We start from the raw sequence: 24,405 nt of genomic DNA, 5'->3' as shown, positions 1-24,405 counted from the left end.
GACCACCACTGATTGCAGATCAGTCCTCTGTAGGCAGATACTAACTGACAGCTGAGCGAGCAGCAGGCTGGACAGCAGTGATTCTTCATAAAGAGGAGGTGGAAGCAGTGGTGAGGTGACCAGAGTGCAGCACAAACGCTGAGCCACAACTCCTCATTGACTCTCTATTACAGTAGGAGACCTGAGACCTGAATTTCTTTCACATGCATAAAAGTATTAATACCTAATGGTACATACAGCGCCTGTAACAGATTTCACATTAAGACCTGAATGTTTCCAGTTACACCTCTGACTATTGTTGGCTGGAAATGCCAAGACAAACAAACTACATGACTACATGCACCATTGCACCCATTTTCTTTCCTGCTGAGGATTGGAGAACACAATCAAAGCCACCAAACAAATGGAAACCGTTCAGCTGATTTTTTTTTTTTGGGGGGGGGGGGGGAGGACTGTATGTGTCTCACCTTCCTCCTTGTGTACTGTCCTACTACGTGTTTTATTTCTTCTTATTACACCATAATAAAAGTGTATCTCTCTAGTGCCACAGGTTAGGACAGGAGACTGTTGTTCCTTACTCCAACCACTAGATGTCACACTCACCCAAGCACAGCTGCAGCTAACCTTAGATCCAGTTACACACACACCTCTTCCAGGCCCGGCAGGAGGTGTATATAGTTGTTCCTGACAGCTAGCTTCCCTAGGGAAACTGGAGGCAAGGGAGTCTTCACCCTTGCCTACGCCATGGACATTACAGCAGAACAGTTGATCACCTTAGAGAAAAGGAACGGATAAACTAGAGACTGGAGCTGCAGTAGAGCACAGTGCCAGCAAGCCGCTCTCTACTGACAGACGCTCAGCTTTGTAGGAAGGTTTCTACAAGCCAGCCCCACCCAGAGCAGAGACCTAGGAGGATTTCTTTGAACTCTCTCAGACATTTCACCACATCCCAGCAGAGTACTTAGCACATTAGGCAAGTACCCTCCTATCCGTTCCCTGACACCATTGATTTTTGCACTAAGTACCTGAGCACTGTTTGTGACTGCTTTCGACCTTTTATAAATAGATGCACTTGCACCAACACCTCGCACCTCAACTTAGTCCTAACCAAGGTCCGGTTGTTATGGGACTGGGGGTGGGTGATAAAAGTAGCCTCCAAAACCCCAGAACCCACCAGCAGGCCTAACATCAGTTTGAGCAATCCAGGCCACGGCACTTGATGCCATTCCGGGTGCTGTTAGCCGTGTAATCCATGGCCCGGAGCACCATTAGGAGCACTGACCCAACCCCAGACTATGAGCCGGTCTGATCCTTCCAATGATAATCAATGGAGCTGGTCAGATCGGTGCTATGGGGGCGGGCAGTGCTCCTAACAGTGCTCCGGACTGAATATTACTGTGCTAACAACAGTGCAGAGGAGAAAGGTAAAAGACATACCGTCCTCCTCAGCACCCTGATAGTTCCTTTTTTTTAAAAAAACAAACCCAAAACCTTCAGTTCGGCAACTTTTAAGGTATTTACTGTAGTTCCTGCACAATTCACGTTACAATGTTATCCTGCAGGTCAGTACGATTACAGTGATATATACCATTTTATATTCTACTTAACTAACGCTGGGTTCACTCTATTTTTTTTTATCCGTTTTTGCAATAAAAAAAAACAGATTAAAAAACAGATGCATTTAATGTGCATCCGTTTTCATCCGTTTTTCCATTGATTTCCATTATTAAAAAAATTTGGTTGATCATGTTTTAAGTTTTAACTTTTTTTAAGTTTTTTTTTTTTATAATGGAAGTCAATAGAAAAACGTATCATTTTTTTTAAATCTTTTTTTTTTTTGCAAAAACAGATGAAAAAATGTAGTGTGATCCCAGCCTAACTAAAAACGCCTTTGAATTGTCCTATTTTGTGACTTGTATAACCTTTACACATTGGTTGTTACCTTCTTATAAGACAAAGCCCGAGTGTTGTCCTTCACCTCTACGGCTCATGTTGGATTCATAGTCGGTGCTCGTCCCTTTATATTTGTGGCGTTTTTACTTCTGTGACGGCTTGTTAGTCATTTATAACACTATAAACTATTTGCTGATCATATATTAGCGGTAAGACGTGGTCTCCTATTGGGATGAAGTGTCTGCGGCTTTCATTTGCTGATCCATTGACCTTGTCTCTTTTTACTCTCGTTGCCGATGCTGTCGTATCAGCTTTATGTCGGCCTTGGGGCCCCTCGCATTATTCCACCCGCCACTGAATCTCCCAAACTGCACGCTGTAAAGTGTTATTCCTTCCTGAATCCTGCATCCCGGGCCCCGGTCCAGCCCGTTCCTCCAAGCATGCCAGCAGACTCCAAATTTACTGCAATCTTCTAAAGTGCAATACATCAGGCGGGAAGCAGTGATCGCAACTGTTGCACTTTTAACCCCTTCATGACCACATTACGTCTTTTGTTGTTGGCCCAAAAGTAGCTTGACACTGGTCTCTTGTGCAGAATATCAAGGGAACTTGGAGATTGCAACTATCAAGAGCATAGAAACCTTTGATCCTTGTAATTTAAAGGGGTACTCCGGCAAAAATAATTTTTCTTTCAAATCACCTGGTTTCAGAAAGTTATATAGATTTGTAATTTACTTCTATATAAAAAAAAGTGAAGTCTTCCAGTACTTATCAGCTGTTGCATGTCTCGCAGGAAGTGGTGTATTATTTCCAATCTGACACAGTGCTCTCTGCTGCCACCTCTGTCCATGTCAGGGACTGTCCAGAGCAGGAGAGGTTTTCTATAGGGATTTGCTGCTGCTCTGGACAGTTCTTGACATGGACAGTGGTGGCAGCAGAGACCACTGTGTCAGACTGGAGAGAATACACCACTTCATGCAGGGCATACAGCAGCTGATAAGTACTGGAAGACAAGATTTTTTAATAGAAGTAAATTACAGATCTCTGGCACTTTTAAAGAACAGCATTAATAATGTTAGACAAGATCAGTTTGTTAGATATTTGTGTAATCATCATATATTAGAGAATCACAGATGTTATTTTTCTGTGTTTTCCAGTGAAATTAGTTGCAGCCCGTGGTCTTATGATAACAGCGGATATTCTGGCAGGCTTTGGCTTCATTTTCCTTCTCCTGGGACTGGATTGTGTCAAATTCCTCACAGATGAATCTCACATCAAGCTGAAGATCTGCTACGTGGCTGGTGTCACCCTGGTTATTGGAGGTAAGGCTGACGTACTGAGAGATCGCCATACCACACGGAGAGTGCGCCCGAGATTGCTGACCGAGCTAAAAGCACATGGGTCTTCATCCGGCCGTCATCAATAGGATTAAAGAAGAAGTCCAGCAAATTTTTTATTGAAGTATTGTGTTGCCCCCCCAAAAGTTATACAAATCCCCAATATACACTTATTAAAGGAAATGCTTATAAAGTGCTTTTTTCCCTGCACTTACTACTGTATCAAGGCTTCACTTCCTAGATAACATGGTGATGTCACTTCCTGTATAACATGGTGATGTAACTTCCTGGATAACATAGTGATGTTACTTCCTGTATAACATGGTGATGTCACCTCCTGGATAACATGGTGATGTCACTTCCTGGATAACATGGTGATGTCACTTCCTGTATAACATGGTGATGTCACTTCCTGGATAACATGGTGATGTCACTTCCTGGATAACATGGTGATGTCACTTCCTGGATAACATGGTGATGTCACTTCCTGTATAACATGGTGATGTAACTTCCTGGATAACATAGTGATGTCACTTCCTGGATAACATGGTGATGTCACTTCCTGGATAACATGGTGATGTAACGACCCGACTCCCAGAGCTGTGTGGGCTGTGGCTGCTGGAGAGGATGATGGCAGGGGGACACTGAGGGACACAGGGCACTGGAGGGACACTATGCATCCCCCTGCCATCATCCTCTCCAGCAGCCACAGCCGGCACAGCTCTGGGAATCAGATTGTGACATCACCATGTTATCCAGAAAGTGACATCACCATGTTATCCAGGAAGTGACATCACCATGTTATCCAGGAAGTGACATCGCCATGTTATCCAGGAAGTGACATCACCATGTTATCCAGGAAGTGACATCACCATGTTATCCAGGAAGTGACATCACCATGTTATCCAGGAAGTGAAGCCTTGATGCAGTAGTAAGTGCAGGGAAAAAAGCCCTTTATGTGCATTTCCCGTAATGAATGTATATTGGTGATTTCTATAACTTTTGGGGGGCATTACAATACTTTAAAAAAAATTTTTGCCGGACTTTAAGTAGCATAAAATATCAGTGATGTCATTATTCCAGTAATGCAGGAGGCTGGATGGGAAGGAAAGATTCATCCTGTACCGATACGGTGACAGCCCGCAGCAGCAGCCGAGCTGTATTCATTGTGCAGTTACATGTCTGGGTATAACGCCATCTAAAGGGGTCAGAAAAACGTGGCTGCTTTCTGTCCCAAGAAAACAAAACAAGAAACAGCTCCACTCTTGTTCTTAGGTTATATGTGGTATTACAACTCGGCTCCATTCACTCTTAATTAACTGGGCTGCAATACCACACACAGAGGGAAGACGAGACTGATCCTTTTCCTGGAAAAAAACTACTATGTTTTTCTAATACCGGAAAACTTCTTTAAACGTTGCTCAATATTACTGATCTATTTTAAATGATCGCACACAAATTGTTACTATATGAAAACTTGGCTCACAAATAATGATGATGATATATATATATATATATATATATATATATATATATATATATATATATATGTTCTTTTTCAATAATACTAAGCTTCTTGTGTTTACCTGCCTTAGCCCATGCGGCAGCCATTTCAGTTATACTGATTCCTACTTCCACACAGAAATTATTTTCCAATGCTGTCTACATTTCCCATGAAGCCTCTGTCTTTAAAGGGGTACTCTGGCAAAAAAAAACTTTTTATTTCAAATCAACTGGTTCCAGAAAGTTATATAGATTTGTAATTTACTTTTATTTAAGAAGTATTTAAGAATCTCAAGTCTTTCAGTTCCTATCAACTGCTGTATGTCCTGCAGGAAGTGGTGTATTCTCTCCAGTATGACACAGTGCTCTCTGCTGCCACCTCTGTCCATGTCAGGAACTGTCCAGAGCAGCAGCAAATCCCTATAGAAAACCTTTCCGGCTCCTGTGTCACACTGGAGAGAATACACCACTTCCTGCGTGTCGTGCAGCAGCTGATAATTACTTGAAGACTGGGGATTTTTAAATGAAGTAAATACAAATCTCTGGCACTTGCTGGGACCAGTTGATTTAAAAGAACCTATATCTATCCTAAGATAATAAGAAAGGAGATACTAATAGAACAGACTAGATGGAGCAGGGGGCCATCTATCTAGTTTCTGTGACTACTTGGGTTCTAGTTGCCACCACTAATATAGTCCCACTCACTTTCCCATCTGCAGCCATGTGAAGCTGTGTGAAGTGGCAGACCCATGGACATACAAGCCATACGAGAGCCCTTTAAGATATCATGTAAATGGAATTACAGAACACTCTGATGCTTTGTCTACAATTGCCGGATTTTCATTCATTAGACGACAATAGACAGACTCTGTCCCCTTGAGATGAATGTGAGACATTACTGACCTGTGACTCTGTGACCTGTGAAGAGGTCATTCCACAGGGAGCTGCTATTGTCTCCTCTATCTGCTGGTGTCACATGACGCTGCAATGCTGTACAGATCACTTTACAGCAGCCTCCTCTTATCACCACAGACACAACAGGAAGTCTCAGCTTAGTTTTAGCCCCAGTGGTGAGAATGAGAACTGCAAGATATCAGGATTATTTTATAATATAGATTGAAAATGGGAAATTAGAAAAAGTGTCACCAAAAATTCTTTAAAAATATGTTTAACATAAAAACATTATTTAAATAATAAGTCATTTTCTGATGAGACTGTTCCTTTAAGCTAAAGGTCATGGGGTCTAACAATAGAAATTCAAGCCATTGTTTACACTGACCGCGATGCTTACAGGCTTAAAAATAATAGGACTAAGGCTGGGTTCACACTGCGTTTTTGAAATCCGTATTTTTCAACCATTTTTTGCAAAAAAAAAAAACTGATGAAAAATGGATTGCAAAAAACGGATGCATTTGTCTGCATCCGTTTTGATCCGTTTTTCCATTGACTTCCATTATAAAAACGGACACAAAAACGTTGCTGACACTATTTTTGTTGTCCGTTAAAAAAAAACAGATCCGTTAAACGTATGCTGAAAACGCAGTGTGAACACAGCCTAACTCACCTTATTATAAGGACTCTTTTTCATGTCTGAGACCAAGTTCTTTTTAGTCAGTGTCGGCCTGAAGTCCGGACTGCAGGGACATCGATAAAGTGTAAATGTGATATTTGTGCCTTATTTTTGACTTTTCGATCCCATACTCGAGGCTTTGTAATAAATCCATCATTGTCGTGTACTTATTGTTCCATTTACCAAAGTCCTCTGGACCCAACGAGACGTCTTCTGATATTTTCTGTGTCTCTCTTATCCCTCCAGGTGTTCCTGGGATCATCGGCTCGGTGTGGTACGCCATTGATGTTTACGTGGAACGGTCAAGCTTGATTATCCACAATGTTTTTTTGGGAATTCAGTATAAGTTCGGCTGGTCTTGCTGGCTGGGAATGGTCGGATCCCTGGGATGTTTTTTATGCGGAGCTCTTCTTATCTCCTCTCATTACTTTTTTAAAGGTAAATTCATTCTTTATGTCTGTTTTCTTACTGGATTTTGCTCTATGGAATAGGACAGGGGTCTGTGAGAACAACCCAAGCCCCCCCCCCCGCCCCCCGAAATGACGGCGTTTTCTCCACCATTGGAGTCTATGCATATATTTGCCCTATGAATTGGGAGAGTTCCTTATCAGGGTAGAAAATAGACACAAATGTGATATCAATAATTATATATTTACACGTACATAACCCAAAACGGATTTTACTACCTATTGACTTCAATGGGTTCACAGCAAATATGCAGATCCTACACTATTTTCCAGGAAGGGAATCTTTCTCAAACATCTCTATAGGGAATGCATAAACTGTGATGGGCTCCTATTTGTAGGAATTTGGGTATGGACAGAGGGAAGGGAAACAGACATTCTGAAACCCTGTGTATATGCAGACGTATTTATGACTCATAAACCTTTCATGCAAACATAGTTAAACGTAATTCAAACGTAACTTTTGATATGTTGCTGTCCATGGTGAGACTAACAATTCCTTCCATACTTGTTATTATCTATTCAATCTCCTTCCCCCAGTTCTCAGCTGCTGCTTTCTGCTGAAGACACAAAAATCTGTGTGTGAGCTTTTCTCTCTGTCTCAGAATAACCCTCTGAGCATTACGAAGCAGCTACAATGTTGCAGATAAAGCCTGCTAGGGACTTGTTTAAAGGCGGAGGGGGAGAAAAGCTCAAACACAGATTTTTGTGTCTTTAGCAGAAAGCAGCAGCTCAGAACTGGGGGAAGGTGACTGAATACATAATAACAAGTATGGAAGGAATTGTTAGTCTCACTATGGGCAGCAACATATCTAAAGTTATGTTTGAGTGGACTACCCCTTTAATGAGTGTTACACCATAGACAAACCCAAGTTGTCTATGGTGATATTGTGTCTTACATCCGCAGCATGTGTATGAAGCTTTGCTAGCTGTATTCAAATGAATGAGAAAGTACCAGAAATGTATGCAAAAATATATCAGCCATATGAATCTATTAAATAAAACAAAGCGCAACCAGCAGTGTACCCAACGTCCCAGACAGATGAGCCGCTTGTTTCGGGCGGATTCGGAATTGGAAATAGAGTTGTCAAAACTGAAAAATCCCCTAAAGGATAATGTCTTTTCTGAGCTCTAATGCTGTTGATTAGAATAATGTTTTTCCCTGCGTAATACTGTGGGGTATTCTCCAAACACGTCCAACATCCAGATATATAATTCATGCTGGAAGTTTAGATGAGATCAGCACATTAACGCTCCTGATGAATGGCGCGGTGGATGGAATCTACAACCAGTTTTATAACCTGCGCTCAGGAATTATTCCCACCAGTCTCAGCGTTCAGTCTTATTTGCTGAATGTAATTCGGGGAAGGTTTCACACAATAAGGGTACGTGCACACTACAGAATCCGTACGGATAACTTCCCGTGGATTCCGATGCGCGCTTCCACTTGAATTTCCGCCTGTGACATGTCAATTCTTCGGGCGAATGGCAGAATCCACCTGAGCATACAATGGAGTCAATGGGCCTGGTGGAGATTGAAGCGGGAGCGCACATCGGAATCTGCGGGAAGTTATCTGCATGGACTCTGTAGTGTGAACGCACCCTAATGAAGAACTCTGGGTCCGCTTTATTTTTCATTTTTCTCGCTGAAAAATGATAAGGAAACCTACGTCAGCTCTGAGCTGGCGTAAGTTTCCTGGCGCACACACTGGTGAGTGCAGAATTTATGTAGAGGCAGTGCACCTGTACTGTCAGCGCTGCAGGAACATTTTTATACCTGGCGCAGAAAACGCCGGACTTAATAAATGTCCCCCTATGTGCGTTAGTCGGCGGTGTTGTGGTCTGTTGCCCGGGGTAGCTCTGGCGTTGTTCACTTGGGCATTTGTCACAGTAGCCTGTAGAGGCGTTGATACCCACCCCAGGTCAGACGGGCGCTGCTCCCGCCGGTCCCTGTCCAATTTAGCTTTGTACTCTGCCAGGATAGTGGAATTAAGAGAAAAAGAAAACTCGTATTCACGTTTCTGACCGCCTAATGCCCTACAGTGTCGGGATACCCGTCCTATAAGGGTAGTGGGAGGCCTCAGGTCTCTGTGCTGGGTGAAGCAGACTTCCCGAAACTTTTCATAAGAGTCGTGCGTTATGCAGTAGAATATGTAGGCTAGTTTCAGCTTTGTTCTACTGGGGTCAGGAAATAGGTCACTGCCCTGCCCTGTACTGTGTAGTGAGTATCCCTGGCATGGACAAGGTGATCCGCAGAGGACGTCCTTTCCTCTTGAGGGGTCTAGCACTGCATCCTAGCAGTGACTTGCATAAGAAAAAAAATAGGTTAAGTCTCTTGTTCCCTGACAAGGGTCCTGGCCTGAGCCAGGCCCTGGCTTCACTGCAGCAGGAACTGTCTCTTTGTGTTGTGACCACAGAACTCCTCCCACCAGGAACTAAACTCCTTTTACAGGTGCAAACTAAGTCTCCCTGAGATTGGTGGGGCTGTGTGTGCAGAAGAGAGGAGCGTGAGGATAGGACCGAAAAAGACGGAACACAGACCTGCACCTGTGACAGGAAGAAAACGACCATGTGATACAAACAGTTTAACCCAGTGTTTCCTTCAGCTGTGCATAGAACAAGACATACAAAAACACAGTAGTGACCCCTAGTGGGGAAAACAGGACACCTCTGACCATATCCCAATGTGAGAGCCTGAAATGAGTTACCTTACCCAGGGGCAGTAACAAGTTAGTGGCACACTTGTACTGGGACACTACATCCATAAAATATATGTATTTGTTAAGTAGGCATACAATTTCCTGCTGCCCAGGCTCTGAGCACACGGCATGATGCCTCATGGTAGAAAAAAGTGTTACCAGCACAAGTATAAGCCCAACAAACATCTGATATTAAGGTGCGGACGGCGGCAAAGTTCATTCCTGTTTGTTTTTATTTCAGAAGCGAGATACACGAGAAACCATTCATATTCTTCTAGAAAAACCTTTCTCCGTGCAAGAAGTTCTGTGAGCAAAGTTTATTCACCACCTCAGACAGAAACGGCAAAGATGTACGCGATGGGCACCCGAGTGTGATCCAACAGAGGAGAAGAGGAGACGCGAGTGAGAAGAATGCTCGGCTTTCCTGTGGACCGCAAATAGTTAAAGTATCCGGACAGAGCGCAGAAATCCCTTATTGGAGACAGATTTTATTGTTGTTTATTGATTTTATGACAACAATGAACTGTGATGTGAATGTATTACATAAATCGATAAATACGGTAAAAATCAACCTTGTCAAACACAATTTTTATCATCTTGATTTGACTACGCTCCAGAAGTAGAATTGGTATCGGCTCAGCCTGCTGGGAAAAATTACAGATGACCTAAAAAATTAATAAAATATGGCAGGGCACGGGTGGTTTTCTGTAGGTGGGTGGTTAGTTGGGAAGCCAGTGTCCAGTCTACCAAGCCACTGGGTGCTGGTTTTGTCCAGTATACCAAGTCTTTGAGTTCTGGCTTGGCATTATACCGATTCTGTAGGTGTGCATTATACCACGCCAGTGGTTCGGCCTCAGGCTTTTCTTTTTTAATGTCAGGGCATGGGGAGAAAACAACAAACGGCACTAACTTACCTCTCCCTTGGGGGAGAATGCCCAACCTGGCTGCTGGACTGCCTGCTCAGCCAATCAGTGACTGGACCTGTGTCCTGCCCTAATCACTGACTGGCTGAGCCAATCCATCAGCCAAGTTGTGACATCGGCAGCAGAAGAGATCCCAGAGCCTGGCGGGGATCTTGGGGCCGGTTAGATGGTGGATCACGGACACGGGGAGAGGTAAGATAGTGCTATTTGTTTTTTCCCCGGAGTTCCCCCCCCCCCGTACCCTGAGGCCAGACTTCTCCTTTACATTCTCTGCAGCTCTTGAAATAAACATTCTTGCAGTCATCTTGAGAGGTCAGGGGTTAAATTCTTCCTGGTTTCTCAAACGCCTTTGATCTTGGTTTTCTGTAAGGTGAAACATTTAGATTGTGGATCCCGGCAAGAGAGCAATATGGGAGAGCTCCTCCTGCAGAAAGTTACTGCACAGCATCGATGGGACTGAACTAAGGGTTATCAGAAGGAGGAAAGGCTGAAGATTAGAGAAAGCCATCGTATATTTTGCAGTTTTGATAAATATTAGATGAGCATTTCCTGTGTCCAGATGTTTTAACAGTTATTGTGTATCTGTCATTTAAAAGGATTTTTTATAATCTGCATTTTTTTAATAACCCAAACCTTTAGAGTGGCGACAAGGGGATCTCTAGCCTCTCCCTTCTGTTATTGGAGAGTTCCCTTCAGGATGCACAGCTATTTCTCATTCTATTTCAGGGGGTTGGACCAACACTGGGCTGTTTGCCAGTAGTACTCACATAGGCACTTCCTTTCTTTTATTTGTTTGGCCAATGACAGCAGAGTACCTCCTCCACCACTGCATTGTACTAGGTGATAAGTTACAAGGCACTGCTATAGTTGGCATGCGGGAGGAGAATGGAACTGTTGATGCAACGGCTTTGCAAGGGGCCGTGGTGGGCCGGCAGCCGGTGTCTTGGGGGAGCTTAGGGTCACTTGGGCACTTAAAAAAGAGAATAGCCCAAGTATACAAAGGTGTGTAGGTGCAGGTGCTCAAAGAGTAAACCAGAGTCCAGTGTGTTTGACATAAATAGGATACTTTACTAGAGAATAATTTGGTGCAAATAGTACATGTAATGACAGTACAGTAGAACAGTATAAATCTTTACAGAAAAACTTATGTGCTGACAGTTGAGATAAGACCAGTGCTTGCAGTAGTAGGTGCTTTACAGTAGAGAGAGAAAGGAGAGGAGTTGCCAGAGGGGCTCTGCCCAATGTAGTAAGTGTGCTCTGCCAGAACAGATGAAGTAGTAAAAGGGGTGAAAGAGAATACTCATACTCATGGATGACTTACTGTCTCTGACCACCTTATGCCCCTTAGTTGCAGGCTACCTGTCCTAGGTGGGTAATACAAGCCCCAGTTGTCGGTTATCCGGGTAAAGCAGACACCCAGATTTTCCACTCATCTTGCACTGCACAGTGGGATACGTAGACATACTGTAGCTTTGTCCCATTGGGGTCAGTTCCTATTGCTTCAGGTAACTGCCCTGCACGTTGAAAGGGTCCTGGCGTTGGCAAGGTGTTCACTGTTTTGCTTTCTGCCTCTTTGTAGGGCTTAACACTGCATAGTTAAGTGGTTGTTTGCACAAGAAAGTTAGTTGAAAGAAAGTTGACAGGGGACCTGGCCAAAGCCAGGCCTTGGCTTAACTTTTACAGAGACTCTACAGCTAGTTACCTCTCCCGCTGAAGACTAACTGAAAACTTAACTCTTCCTCCCACCAGAAACTAACTCCTCCTAAAGGGGCTATCTTAACCCTCCTGTGAGTGTTGGGGCTAAGTGTGAAAAAGAGAAGGTAGGATAGGATAGAGAAAACACCTGCATCTGTGAGTGGCCAATACATAACATGTGACACATAACATACTTAACCCTTGTACCCTCAGCTGGCTCTTCACCCATACAATATAAATAGTAAATACCAGTAGTGACACCTAGTGGGGAAAACACAGTAGTACAGTGGCACCAACTCCCACTGTGTGAACCTGAGGAAGTTACTTACTCAGGTGCCAGGAACCAGCACCCTGTGCTAGGACACCACAGGGCTATGTGAGCAGAAATGAAAGAAACATAAGAGACTTAGCAAGGAAGGGGTTACACTAACTACTGATCTCATAATAATGAAGGGGAGCTAAAGAAAAAGAGGGGAATACATACAGGGGGCAGCACTGAGAACATACAGTTTTTCTTTCAAATCAACTGGTTTCAGAAAGTTATATAAATTAGTAATTTACTTACGTCAGAGACGCTCCCTGTGCTGGAAGTCCTCAAAGGGAGCTCTCTGATGCGCGCGCTGCCCAGTATAGGGCGGGACACCCCCAGCAGCCGCACATCAGCCGGGGCCAGACGAATGCTGCAGGAGGAGAGAGGGTTGATGGGGGAGTGCGTTGTGAGGTGAGTTGTGTGTTGTTGTTTTTTATTTTTTATTTGTTTTCACGGAGGAAAGAGGGGGCCATCTATAGGAGGGGGGGAGGGGGCCATCTATAGGAGGGGGCCATCTATAGGAGGGGGAGGGGAGGGGGCCATCTATAGTAGGGGGGGATACACAGATGGGGCATATATAAGGAGGCTACATAGTAGGGGGCATATACTATAAGGGGGGATACACAGAGGGGGCATCTATAAGGAGGCTACATAGAGGCGGTGGCATATATTATTAGGGGGTCACATAGAGTCAGCCACCCACTAAATGAGGGTGTAAAGGGGCCAATACAGATGTGTAGTTTGTAGAGAGATGAGGATGGTGCCAGTGAGGAGCCTAATATATTTGTCTGGCAGATTCTGTGGATTCGTGGCTCCAAGAAGTTCTTATAATGGCCCAGGAGAGATGGAAAAGAAGATGAAAAGGGAAGATCTCCGATCAGAGAAGACGTCCCCTGTGAGTCACCTGATGTAACTGCACTGTGATGTATATGATGTACATAACGTGTGTGGAGCTGCGTTTACCTCTATATAACTGTATGAGGTGATAGCGATCTGTGTACAGTGGATATTATTCAGTAACAGCGGTGGGGTTAGTCAGTATGTGGCGGTGTTAGTCAGTAGCAGCGGTGGTGTTAGTATGTGGTGGAATTATTTGTTACTGGATTTGGTCAGTAACAATATGATGGTGATGGTAGTGGCTGTGGTGTGGCGGTAATATTTCCTTCCTATATCCTGGTAATATTGGTCTCAGTATACAGGTCAGTAACAGTATGGTGATAATATTTCCTCTTCCTATATGCTGGTGTTATTGGTAATATCTGTCTTGGTGTGTGTGTATATATATATATATAAATTGGTACCTTGGTTTAAGAGCGTTTTGGTGTAAGAGCTCCCTGTACTGGGTGGGAGGGGGAGTGGGTGAGGGGCATGGTCTGCATAGCGGGGTCTACAGCCCTGTACTCTGACCCAGGAAGTCTCCCTCACCTTCCAAATCATAGCAGATCCACTTCAGGCTGGGGCTTACATCAGGGGACAGGACTGTGGAGGTAATCTCTCCATAGCTGTAACCCCTCCCTCCCCGGACAGAGAGTGCTGAATGTATGTGCCCACATCTGTCCTGCTCATTCCTTCCTGCTCCCTGCAGTCTCTGCCCGCCCTTGTGTTTCCCATCCTCTCCATTACTGTACAGTAACTTAAAAAAAATCACAGATTCCCTTACGTCCCATTGGCATCACAAGACTCATATGTTGTGATGCCAATGGGTCTCAGGGAAAACAAATTAACATAATAATTTTAGCTTCCCTTACGTCCCATTGGCATCACAACATATGAGTCTTGTGATGCCAATGGGTCTAAGGGAAAACAAATTAACATAATAATTTTAGCTTCTGCTGCTTCTTAATGTTTGTTTCATCTGTTTTACCTGTTACTCAGAATAATAAATCATTATCTTTGGGGTGTGGAACCAATTGTCTGCATTTCTATGATTTCTTATGGGAAAATTTGCTTTGGTTTAAGAGCATATTTAGATTACAAGCGCCATCCCGGAACCAATTATGCTCGTTATCCAAGGCACCACTGTATATATACACCAATAGCATAACTTGGTCATGAAAGTAGGGGGGGGGCAAGTTTACCTCTCGCACCAGGGCCCAGGAGACATTAGCTATGCTCCTGAATTCCACTATGGTTTGTGTGACCTGTGACTTGTGTGATGTTAATGTATCTTAAGATGATCCATAAATCAACTATATTTTCCCTATTGTGTCCATAGTAGTTTAGTGTTCTAGAACATTTATTTAGAACTTAGATTTTAGATGTTTTTTTAGTATACACTGGGTTCACATTGTGTTAATCACATCTATAGGTAGATGTAACATAAATGCCGGAATAAGTCCAGACGCACGTGCTAAATGGTCAAACATGTTTTGAGGATTTCTGGATGGAAAACGGCAAATCTCAGTGCCTTCAGCTTGATCCCATATAAAACATATACTCTTTGGTCTACATTAATTAACATAGGACGTGTGGCATCCATCCTAGGTATACATCAGGCTCCTCCCACATCTGACAACTGAGAAATTCACTTTAAATCTCACAAACTTACAAAAGTTTGGTTCAGCAGGTTCATCAAACTTTAATGTAAAGTTCAGGTTTGTGCCGAACCAAACTTCAACAAACCCCGCTGCAGGCGTTTAGCTGTTTTAACGCGGCTTGCACTTACCTTTCCTCGCTCGGTCTCTTTTTCAGTGACAGCCCTCTCAGCCAATCACTGGCCGTGGGTGCTGTCTATTCCAGTCAGTCAGTCATCAGCTGAGCTGATTTGTATCATTGTTGTCTCTAGAGTCACAGACAACTCAGGTAGTCACAGGGTGACTTGGACGGCACAACACCGCAGCCAGTGATAGGCTGAGTAGGCTGTGGCTCTAGGGACAAGAATGACAGCCCACTCAGCCAATCACCGGCAGTGGCACTGTTCCGTCTCAGTCAGTGATTTACTGAAAGGGGTGAAGACTCAGAAGACCGGGGGGGGGGGGGGGGTTGCCATCTTGCCGAACTTGTTCCGAACTTTGCAAAAAGTTTGGTTTGGTAGCAAACCAAATTTTTGCAAAGTTCCAAAAAAACACACTCTCTTACAAGACAGTAAATCCAATAATGAACAGTAGGAGTATGATACATATATTCTGTATAGTAAAGCTGTGCACATGGAATGTATATAATCACACTGGTATTGGCCCCTAAAACAATTAGCAATTTCAATTTTCATTTCTATTTTACAATCGTTATGGGCAATGGGGGAAATTTATTATAATTGTGCCACCTCTGTACAAACCACCCTGATAGCAGGGAGGTGCCGCAAGACCGGGTGGAGGTACAGTATGTGTACTGTCCCACTTCATGATTTTTTTTCCTCTTCTTACACCTTGGTAAGTTTCTCACTCTAGTGTTACAGGTTAGGACAGGAGGCCGCTGTTCCTTACTCCAACCACTAGATGTCACTCTTAACACAGCACAGCTAACATTAGGTTCAGCTACACACACTCTCTCTCTTTCTTTAGTCTGCACTTCCTTGATCACTTACTTCTGATTTCAAAGAGAGAAGAGAGCAGATTTGTTTTTCATCGCTAGCTACCCAATCACTATGGGAAAACCCAATCTCTAGGGAAACCAGAGACAAGGCAACCCCCCCCCTTGCCAACGCCATGGATTTACATTCTAAAGCTATGTTCACACTACGTAAAAGTACAGCCGTTGTTGCCATCAGCAAAAACGGCCGTACTTTGTGTGGAGAGGAACGTAGCCTATTGATCTATGGGATCCCGGCCGGAGCCTATACACATCGTATACGCTCCGGCCGGGATCCCATGCGGCCCTGCACAGAACTTACATGTCAGTTTTCTGCGGCCGCAATTCAGTGAATAGCGGCCATAGGAAACCCTGTCAGTTTACACAATGAAGCGAGCGGACCCAACATCATTCCCAGCAGCCTGGGTCAGGGCACATGGCCTCCTCCCATACCTAATGTATAATGATATATTCCCGCTAGCATGCACAGCAGATGTACCTGCACCTCTTTGTAAATCTGGCAGGGTGCGTGGGGGTGGAGGTCATTATTTAGGACCGGCATATGGATAAATTCCCCCCAATATATATAGAGAACCATCTGAGCTATAAGTATAAGACTGTGAGTGACGCAGACAGAACACAGTGAAGGAAGGAATTCAGTCATGGACCTTGTACATGAGGAGATCGGCTCGGAGTAAATGTGATACAGAACTATTCATGCCCTTTCCTCCGGCATAACTAAATAAAATAACTAAATGTAATCTACAAAGGAAAGAAAAAGGTCACACAATGCAAATAACAATGCCCTTTCAAGCATATTTGCTAAACTTTAGAAATCTAAATTTGAATTTGCTGTGGTACTCCGGGGGAAAATCTTTTTCCTTCAAATCAATTGGTTTCAACCAGTTATATATTTGTAATTTACTTCTATTTAAACATCTCTAGTCTTCCAGTACTTATCAGCTGCTGTACATCCTACGGGAAGTGGTGTATTCTCTCCAGTCTGACACAGTGCTCTCTGCTGCCACCTCTGTCCATGTCAGGAACTGTCCAGAGCAGCAGCAAATCCCCATAGAAAACCTCTCCTGCTCTGGACAGTTCCTGGCATGGACAGAGGTGGCAGCAGAGAGCACTGGGTTTTAATGTAGATTATAATTTATAATCCACAGGTCATCATTAAACCACTTGATCCGAACACCTTTAACCAAAACCAACTTCTTCACATGGACAGTGAGAATTTTCTGTTGAAGAACAATTCTTCGTAGGAAGGAGGAGCGTCCAACTCCAACTCTCTGAGCGATACAGAAGAAACGGAAGCATCAGAAGTTTGATGTGAGGAGCGTGACTGGGGAGGAGGGAGCTGGGAGGATTCTGTCAGGGTTAAAAAGAAAAAATGATATCCTATGTTAAAGGGCCATGTGTATCACCTACTGTATACTAGGCAGAACTTGGCCCCCCACTGTGCTTCCTTAGGGGACGTCTTCCCATATCTTGGCTCAGTTGTCACACGCTGATCCTGCCACCTCTGAATAATACGCACCATGTAAAGACTCTGAACCGCTAAGAGTGACAACCGTAACCGTCTTTCTAGGAGAAAGTCTTGCTTGTTTCCTTACATAACACTGAAGGCAGCAGGCCGCCACACAACGCACGATCAGGATCAGCAGAACGAGCAGGAAGATCCTACAACACAAAGAACACAAACGCATGAGTGTACCGGAGCAGTCACAGGTGGGTAACACTACAATATAGGAGAATATAAGGGTTATACATTATATAGTCAACCAGACCATGACACTGCCATCCCAGCTTGCAGGGCATTTGTTTCTTCTATTACCGCGCCAATTAGAGATAAATGAATAGTAAAATATTCGATAATTCAAAATTCGATTCGGATAGCTCCCAATATTCATATATTCAAACGAATATCGAATCCCATTATAGTCTATCGGAGAAAAATCCTTGGGACCTGGAAATCAATATTCAACCACTAGGAGGTCACCGAGGGCCCAATGACACCTCAGGAAATGATATTAACACCTTTGGATGCATAAGGGACAGCAGGGGAAGCATGCCTGGCTGCATCTAACACTAGTGATGTGCGTAAAGTAGAAGCGTACATTTCGGTCTAGCGGTACGCACTTGCGTAATTTTAGGGTATATATTTTACATATATAATATATATAATATATAATATAATATATATTAAAACAAAAGAGCTGTTCAACTCCTTTACAGGACACAGACTGCGCAAATCAGTAGTAGCAAGATAACAGGTATTATCCCACACTCACAGTATCCAGTCTTATACCAGATATATAATTGTTTTTTACTATAATAAAATGAAAGAGCCGTTCAACTCATTTACAGGACGCAGACTGCTCAAATCAGTAGTAGCAAGATAAGAGGTATTATCCCACAAACACACAGTATACAGCCGTATACACTGTAGATGTCTGAACACACTGCCTGTTTCACAACAGCTTCTGAATACAGTATTTTTTACTTTTAGCCCTAACAAGGGCTTTTGGGGGTTCCTTCCTACCTAACTTCACTTAAAAGCTTTCTCTCCCTGGTATACAGTCTGTCCCTCTCTAGCTCCAACCAGCAAGTGACAACAATCTGAAATCCACTATTCTTTTATTCAGGAGGTGACGTAGTTTAGCCAGCCAATCACAGTTAGAGTTTTTTTTTTTTTAAGTCCTGCCTATTCTTAGTGCCTGTCCCTGGTGGGGTGGGAAGGTGGATCAAATTTTTACTGCGTTATCGTTCGAATTTTCGAACACAATCGAATGGCACGAATAGCGTTCTATTCGATCGAATGGCTATTCGCTCATCACTAACGCCAACATCAATTAGTGCGATGTAGCAGAAAATAGGACTCATTGAAAGAAACAAGCCTTTTTCAGTCAGTGAAGGTCCAATTCTGACGTTGCTGTATAAATGTAGGCCTTTTCTGCCAACGCAGCTTTGTTAGCAGAGATGCAGTGACTGTCCTTCTGCATTGGAGCCCTATACATTGTAGGGTTAGCTAAATTGCTTCATAGGCGAAGTTCATAAATGGCTCATCAGAAAATTGTGGAGCATGGCCGGGTTCACACTGCGTTTTTGCAATGCATTTTATGCAAAAAAACAAAACAAAAAAAAAACGCATAAAAAAAGGGTAAAAACTGATACACTTGTGTGCATCCATTTTGATACATTTTCCATTGACTTCCATTATAAAAAATAGTTTAAAATGCAGCCTTTTTTCAATGGAATCAATGGAAAAATGGATGCACACAAATTTATCCATGTTACTACCTCTTTTTTCATAAAACGGATAAAAAAGGGGAATGCAAAAACGCAGTGTGAACCCGGCCTTACTAGGGTTTTTTTCCAGGCTGGAGAAACAGCAAGTACAGCTCCCAGTGTGGATATAGTGTAAATGTCTAATGTGGGAATATCCCTTTAAATACTTTTTATAATACCATATTCACATAAACTTTCAGATTACTGTAGCTCTTTCAATCTATCACGAAACATCTTGTCAGCAGAACTAGTGTTGCACATCAGCTCGGCCACATTACGACTTGGCAGCTCAGCCCTGGCTGCAGAGTGATGGCTGAGAAGTCTTTGCTCTTGTAAAACTGAATGAGGCCTGTAAAGCTGTCAGTCTCTGGGCTGCTGGGCACACGTCTGCCAGTCACTCAACCAGCGCCACCATCTCAAGATGTAACATTCAGAAATCAGCAGCCGATCAAGATGATCTAGTATGTAATGTCGCTGCATATAGAGGAGGCCTTGCCGTGACACACCGATATGAAGACAAAGTACGACCTCAGCACGGTTAGGCGTCCGTCATCTATGGCAGCTGTAATAAATAGGACTACGGCCTCGAGCACAAGGCATTACTGTAGCCCTGTATGTCCTGGAGTTTACACAGAGAAAGAGGGGTTTTCTGTCAGTTTCTGTGCAAATCTAATAGAATATTTTATTGTTGTATATTACAGGGATATAGAGTATCGTATATTAACCCCCTGTAGTCCTGCAATAGTGTAGAGCAGCAGGGGGGACCTTACACAGGAGCGGGAATTCTCTTACTTTTCTTCTCCAATTACTTGGATGTTACTATCCCTTTTAAAGAGAACCTGTAGTCAGCCTAGAAAAATGAGATGTCACCTTTTTACAGGTTCTTAATACATTCTTCTGTTCCCGAGATGTGCGGGCTTATAAATTCAGCCAATAGTCACATAGCGTGAGCTCAGTTTTTATAAAGGGGGTGAAAATCAGTTTATGGGCTTGTAAAAAAAAATGTGTAATCCAAGAAACCTTCAGCTATTTCTAAATAGTAACCTCTCATTTTAAAGGGGTAGACCCCCTCCCCCCCGCGAAGAAAAATAAATCTTTCAAATCAACTGGTGCCAGAGACTTGTAATTTAATTCTATAAAAAAAAATCTTTCAAGAAAATTACAAATCTCTGGCACCAGCTGATATAAAACCCCTTTACCCCTTTAACCCCTTCCTTCCCAGGCCAATTTTTATTTTCACTTCCTTGTTTTTAAAAGTCCATAGCGCTTGCATTTTTTTACTTTTGTGACACCTGTAGTGGGTGCTCTGTGGCAGCTGCGACCGGTCACTTGCTAGATGGTACTGTGTGACTCCATTACTGTGGTGGTTGGTCGGTGGAGTATAGCTCAGCCTGGTAACTCAGCACACAGGTATGGAGGCACACCTGCTTTTAGTTTTTGAGGCTTGTCCTCTCTTTAAGTGTTTAGCACTGCATAGTTAGTGGGAAAGTTGCTTTAAAGAAAGTCTCTGTGTTCTCCATAAGTGTCTATATACTACAGCTGGACTGTCCCGGACACAGACAGACCGTCTAGGCTCCTGGCTAACTCAGCAGGCATGCCTGATCTATGTGTCTTGCTCCTCAGAGAAACAAAGAAGAAATAAGTGTGGGTCTACACTTCCTCTCCCCATGTGACAACTTCCTACAGGGTGTGTGTAACAGCTCCTGTGAGTGGAAGAGAAGAAAGAAGAACTGCAGAATACAATAAAGGAATGGAGAATACAATACTTTATCACCACTTCACTTTATAAGTAACAGGCTTTTGCAAGGGGTGTTCAAAGCAGAAACACCCGTGGTGGGACACCACACACCTATTGTACTTTGTAATGACAGACTTAATTTTTACATAAAATATGCTGCAAAACCGGAAAAAAAAATTCTGCAGTGAAATAAAAAAGTGCAATTCTTTTGATGGGGGAGGGGGTAAAACTGACATGTCATCTATGTTCCTCACATCAGTACGATTTCAACAATAGACTACTTCCATACCTTTTATTTTATTTGATGGCTTTAAAAAAACCTGTGACTACGACTGTGACTGTAACTATGATTGTGACTGTGACTATATTGACTTGTCTATTCAGCACTTTGATGGTACTCTGACCACAGCTGTGTGATATCTGACCACTACAGGGTCAATGTGTTTAATTTCAGTATGGTTCTAGATGGTAATACCATTCCCTAATGCTGCGTTTACACGGAACGATAATCGTACGTGTAAACGCAGCAAACGATCAAACGACGAGCGAGAAATCGTTCATTTTGATCTTACAACATGTTCTTAAATCATCGTTTGTCGTTCGCAAAAAATTCGCAGATCATTCCGTGTAAACAGTCGTTCACCGATTTAACCTATGTGCGAGAAAGGCTTAAGTGATCGCAAAATGATTTTTCTGTACGATATATCGTTCCATCTAAGCGCTGACGCTTACTTCGAAATTGTTAATCGTACGATCGGGCGAATTATCGCTCCGTGTAAACGCAGCATAGCAGTATAGTGGTAAATCATTGATCATTGATATTTTATCCCGGCACGGTGTGATTGCTCAGTTACTGTACAGTGATATTCAGTAACAGCCGGGTGATAACATTCAATCACTGGCTGGTAATATTATCTTGTCAGGTTATGGTGATGTTATTTAGTGCTGCATATAGATTTATCACCTCTATAGTGGAGCGCAGCACTTGGCGGTCTCTGTCCCTGGAGCAGTGGCGGAGCACACGGATGGCTGCATCTCCATTCACACTCATCTCTTCAGCAGTCAAGATAAAATATTATTATGATTGCTCAGAAGTGAGTGAATTGTGAAAATAATTGGGCAGCAGAAATCGGCCTGTAATGGGGGTGCATGTAAGCTCGGTGCCAGAGGTGGTATGATCTGTACGTAGAGCCCTAGGGGACTGCCAGACTGCACTGCATCTACCTGTGCAGGTGCTAACGCAGGTAACATGTGCCAGAACCATGGGAGGAGGGACCAGGAGGTTAGTCCTGGGGCTCACTGGCTTTATTAACTCCTTTTGGACCCATGAGCTACAGTTAAGTCCTGGGTTGGCTGGGAAAGATTGGGGCAGGCTGGGCCCACTCCATACACAGCAGATGCCGGCTACTATCTGCAGCTGAAACCTGTTGTTAAAGGGGAATTCTGGATATATATTTGCAGAGGTTAGAATAAAAAACAAAGCTTACTCACTCACCTCGAGGACCCCCCACCCTGGTAATGACTCACTTTGCAGTGACAGCACACTAAGGGCCCTATTCCACCGGACGATTATCGTTAGCATAATCGTTAACGATTAACGATCTCAAACGACCGCTATTGCGACAGACCTGAAAACGTTCACTCATTTCCATGGAACGATAATCGTTACTTATGATCGTAATTGCGATAGTTTCTTCTTCCGTATTTCTTCGCTATTGCGTTCGTATCTATTGCAAACGACCGAACGATGTCTTATTCAATGCGAACGATTTGCGAACGTTTTGCGAACGAGCAACGATAAAAATAGGTCCAGGTCTTATAAAGCGATCAACGATTTCTCGTTCGGTCGTTAATCGTTACTGCATTTCAACCGAACGATTATCGTTTAGATTCGAACGATTTAACGATAATCTGAACGATAATCGTCCGGTGGAATAGGGCCCTAAGCCAATCACTGGTTGCAGTCTTGTACCTCGGCATTTGGCTGAGCGTCCATCACTGCCAAGACAAATCCATCTTTTTTTATCATTGTGGCTCCAGCAATGATAACAGATGTAACAAGAGGAACAGGTATGGACCTGATATGCTACTAAACTGTTTTGACTTTGGGCCAAACCAGGAAACAGAGTCTAAGTGCCCTCTGGGTCTTCACCCTGTTGATTTCATATTTTTAGAATCTGGAACAGGGGTGTAGCTAGGATTCATGGGGCCCCATAGCAGTTGCATGGTCTGCCTTAATGGTGGCTACCCCACTGATCTGGAATACTTAGATAAGATAAAGGTAGACTATGTACTATAATACAGTGATTAGGGTGAATGTACCACTGATATTACTAATATCCCCTCCCCTCCTTCAGAATCAGGTCGGGCTGCGAGCACAGGGAGAGGCAAGCAATGCGGGTACGGGGAGAGCTAAGAAATGCGGGTACGGGGAGAGGTAAGCAGTGCGGGTACGGGGAGAGGTAAGCAATGCGGGTACGGGGAGAGGTAAGCAGTGCAGGTACGGGGAGAGGTAAGTAATGCGGGTACGGGGAGAGCTAAGAAATGCAGGTACGGGGAGAGGTAAGCGATACGGGTACGGGGAGAGCTAAGAAATGCGGGTACGGGGAGAGCTAAGAAATGCGGGTACGGGGAGAGGTAAGCGATGTTTCACTGTTACTCTCTCCCTGGCACCTGCCACCTGTTAAAAGTTAGATGAGGCCTTTCAGTCTAGTAATACAAGTTGCCATATTAGCGATTTCAATACATTTATTTAGGACAATGATCTGACTGACAATGGTTCCGCACCAAGGACTTTGCCGATGACGGCGACATCCACTGTAACTGAGTGAAGGGTATTTTCTCTGCAAATATCAGAAACGATTTATCACTGACAAAAGTTAGATCCTAGAGCTGGCGGCCGACACTGGGGACAAATAAAAGAGAATTGGCTTCACAACAAAGAAAAAAAAAATGACTTTTCAATCTTGCATTACGTAATATGTTTTGTCAGGAAAGATTCAGGAATTGGACAGAAGTCGGAAATATGATTCTAATCAGTGAATTTAACTTGTAAAATGCCTAATATAGTATTATATATCTGTCAGTAACTATTATAGTAATATAATGTCTTATATAATAATATATATATATACTGTATATATATATATATATATATATATATATATATATATATATATATGTAACTATTACAGTAATGTAATGCCTAATATAGTATTATATATGTCAGTAACTATTGTGGTGTGGTACACCCCCACGTTAGCGTGAAGTTGACACAGCCAGCCACTTGCTAAATGGTAGTGTTTGACGCCACTCCGGTTGTGGTTGGCCGAGATGCAGCCGGACCTTAAGATGTTACTTTGTGACGCCAGTGCCAGCGGGGCACACAAGTGTGATGGCACGCCTGCTTTTACTTTAGAAGGTCGGTTGTACCTTTTTCCCCTGTGGGCAGTGTCCTTCCAGGCTGCTACGGGGT

At 43.4% G+C, this 24,405-nt stretch overlaps 1 protein-coding gene across 1 annotated transcript in view; it reads left to right on the top strand.

The window, feature by feature from the left end:
* The window catches only part of CLDN16 (claudin 16), a 31,534-nt gene extending 21,512 nt beyond the window's left edge, over positions 1–10,022 (top strand). Inside the window, exons 3-5 of the mRNA XM_069973378.1 lie at positions 3,051–3,215; positions 6,550–6,741; positions 9,708–10,022. Of these exons, the coding sequence (XP_069829479.1) occupies positions 3,051–3,215; positions 6,550–6,741; positions 9,708–9,841 (491 nt within the window). The 3' untranslated portion in view covers positions 9,842–10,022. The remainder of the gene's footprint in view (positions 1–3,050; positions 3,216–6,549; positions 6,742–9,707) is intronic.
* The last annotated feature ends 14,383 nt before the right edge of the window (positions 10,023–24,405 follow it).

This window comes from Dendropsophus ebraccatus, chromosome 6, assembly GCF_027789765.1.
Source record: "Dendropsophus ebraccatus isolate aDenEbr1 chromosome 6, aDenEbr1.pat, whole genome shotgun sequence".
NCBI lineage: Eukaryota > Metazoa > Chordata > Amphibia > Anura > Hylidae > Dendropsophus > Dendropsophus ebraccatus.
The sequence above is the reverse complement of the archived record's forward strand: the minus strand, read 5'-3'. Positions and strand labels throughout refer to the sequence as shown.